Source organism: Trypanosoma theileri, assembly GCF_002087225.1.
Source record: "Trypanosoma theileri isolate Edinburgh chromosome Unknown TM35_Tth_83_V1, whole genome shotgun sequence".
Taxonomy (NCBI): domain Eukaryota; phylum Euglenozoa; class Kinetoplastea; order Trypanosomatida; family Trypanosomatidae; genus Trypanosoma; species Trypanosoma theileri.
Genome location: NW_021639925.1, coordinates 30457 through 32686, shown reverse-complemented (window position 1 = coordinate 32686; position 2230 = coordinate 30457). Strand labels below are relative to the sequence as shown.

At 48.3% G+C, this 2230-nt stretch overlaps 1 protein-coding gene across 1 annotated transcript; it reads left to right on the top strand.

The window, feature by feature from the left end:
- Positions 1-983: 983 nt before the first annotated feature.
- On the top strand, positions 984-2228 carry TM35_000831090 (surface protease GP63; the record flags this gene model as incomplete). Its single annotated transcript, XM_029031408.1, has 1 exon — positions 984-2228. A coding segment is annotated over one exon (1245 nt), but the record flags the coding sequence as incomplete, so codon positions are not given.
- Between the last annotated feature and the right edge of the window lie 2 nt (positions 2229-2230).

Below are 2230 nucleotides of genomic sequence, written 5' to 3'. Positions count from 1 at the left end.
CAATTCTTTTTCCAAGCATTTTCCTCTCCCACAGGCTTTGCACTTGAAACAGAGAAGAAATAAAAACAAAACGCAAAAAGGAATAATAATAATAAAAATAACATTATCTTTGAGAAACGTGATCACTTTTTTTTTCTTTATTTTTATAATTGTAAACAGCAACACGACTCCACTATATCTATCTATCGATCTATTTGCATCCATAGATACATATATTATCCCTTTTCTTTTTATTATACCATATTAAAAACAAATACACACACAATCCTATTTAGGTTCAAATGAACACATCCAGATCGAAATAAGTCCTCTACAAAAGAACCATTTCTATGTCTAGGGAATGGACTGTGGATTCACAACGTATCAATTAGATTCAGTTATGAAAAGCACAAAGTACCATAAGCTTCATACAACATAAACTCTAATCCTGTTCGTTCGCATGCAAACACGACAACACAGGGGGGAAAAAGGAATAACAGCGATGTGGACGGGGCGCGCTGCATCTGCTGGCTTACCCATCTCTGTGGGTTGGTGTGTGTGTATGTGTGCGTTGGTGCTGCTGCCGTGTTGTTGCGGGGTTTGGCTCTTTTTGCCTGCGGGGCGGTGAGCAGCCGGGGAGCGGCAACCTTGCGGCACACTGCAGCCCTACCGGCAAATGCTGCCGTATGTCTCAATAGAACAGGCGAGTGCCTGTGATTGTTGCTAGTCTGTGTATAGGTCCGCATGTCTTGTCGGTGGGTGGTGGGTGGGGCTGCCCCTCTCTCACTCCTTTTTGTTTGGATTGCTTTGCTCTCTTTCATTGCGTTTTCACTCCCACTCTTCTTATTTCTTGATAGAACGATACCAAACAAACACACAAGGTGGAATATATAAACAAGTGCACCATGGCCCGCCAACTCCAGCTGCATGGCGCAGTACTGTTCCTCCTCCTCCTCCTTTTGCTGGGCTCTTACGGATGCCTTGCGTTCCGTGGGGACAAATGCATGTTTGATGAACTGGAGGTGAAAGATGAAAATAAAGGTGTGGCTGAATCCGTTGTGTACGAGCTTCCGAAACCGGGTGAGAGGCGTTTGAAAGCGACGACATACCTTTTGAATGACAGAGACTGGGCGCCTATCCGCATAAAGGTGTCAGCGGAGGATCTGAAGAATGAGTCAATGTACTGCAAGGCAGCTGGTGAGAAACGTCCAAACTTCCTTGGTGAGTTGGTTGAGTGCGAAGAAACGGACGTCATCACGGAGGCGAAGAAGAATGACCTCCTCAAGACAATTCTCCCTGAGGCCATCAAACTGCACGCCGACCGTCTCCTTGTCAAGCCAGTGCCGGGGCCAGTGGTGGTGTCGGTGCCCAGCAAGGGCGTCTGCCCACACTTCACCGTGCCGGAGGAACACATGACCAGAGGTGTAAACCTGACGGACTTTGTACTGTACGTGGCTGCCGGCCCAGGTGCCACCTTCACATCCATCTGCTCTGAGGAGAGCATTGAAGATCGACCGTTCAGTGCAGTGATGAATTTTGAACCTGCACGGATCCTCCCCACAAGGTACGCCGTCCGCATTGCAGCGCACGAGATTGCACATGCCCTTGGATTTTCTTTCAGACGGATGAGAGAGCTCGAAATGACTGACTACTTCGATTTTCCCGGAGAGAAGATTAAGTATCAGGTGAACTCCAAAATGACAAGGAATGTATCTCAAAGGCACTACAACTGCGAGGAAAGTAGGGGTGCGTTCCTGGAGGAAGAAGGAGGAACATGGAATATGGTGTCTCACTGGGAGCGTCGTGACGCCAAGGATGAACTGATGAGTGTGTATTTCGATCTTCCTGGTGCCATGTTGTACACAGCGTTCACGATGGCAGCATTTGAGGACATGAAATATTTCCGTGCAAATTGGGGAAAGGAGGAAACGATGAGCTGGGGCAAAGACGCTGGCTGTGAATTCCAGTATATCAACTGCGTTGAGGATAAAAAGAGCACGTACCCCAGTATGTTCTGCAACAGCACTTCCGAGACACTCAAGTGCACGTCTGACCGCTTTGCTCTCGGGGAATGTTCACTGACGACCTATAACAATGACCTTCCACTAAAGTACCGCTACTTCCTGAGAGCCAGAAAGGAAGCTGGCTCTGCGGAAACCCTGACGGACAGGTGTCCCATTATTGCACCGACTGCAGCAACCGTGTGCACCAATGGTAAGGAGGAAAGCATGCCCGGGAGCCGCGTGGGGGA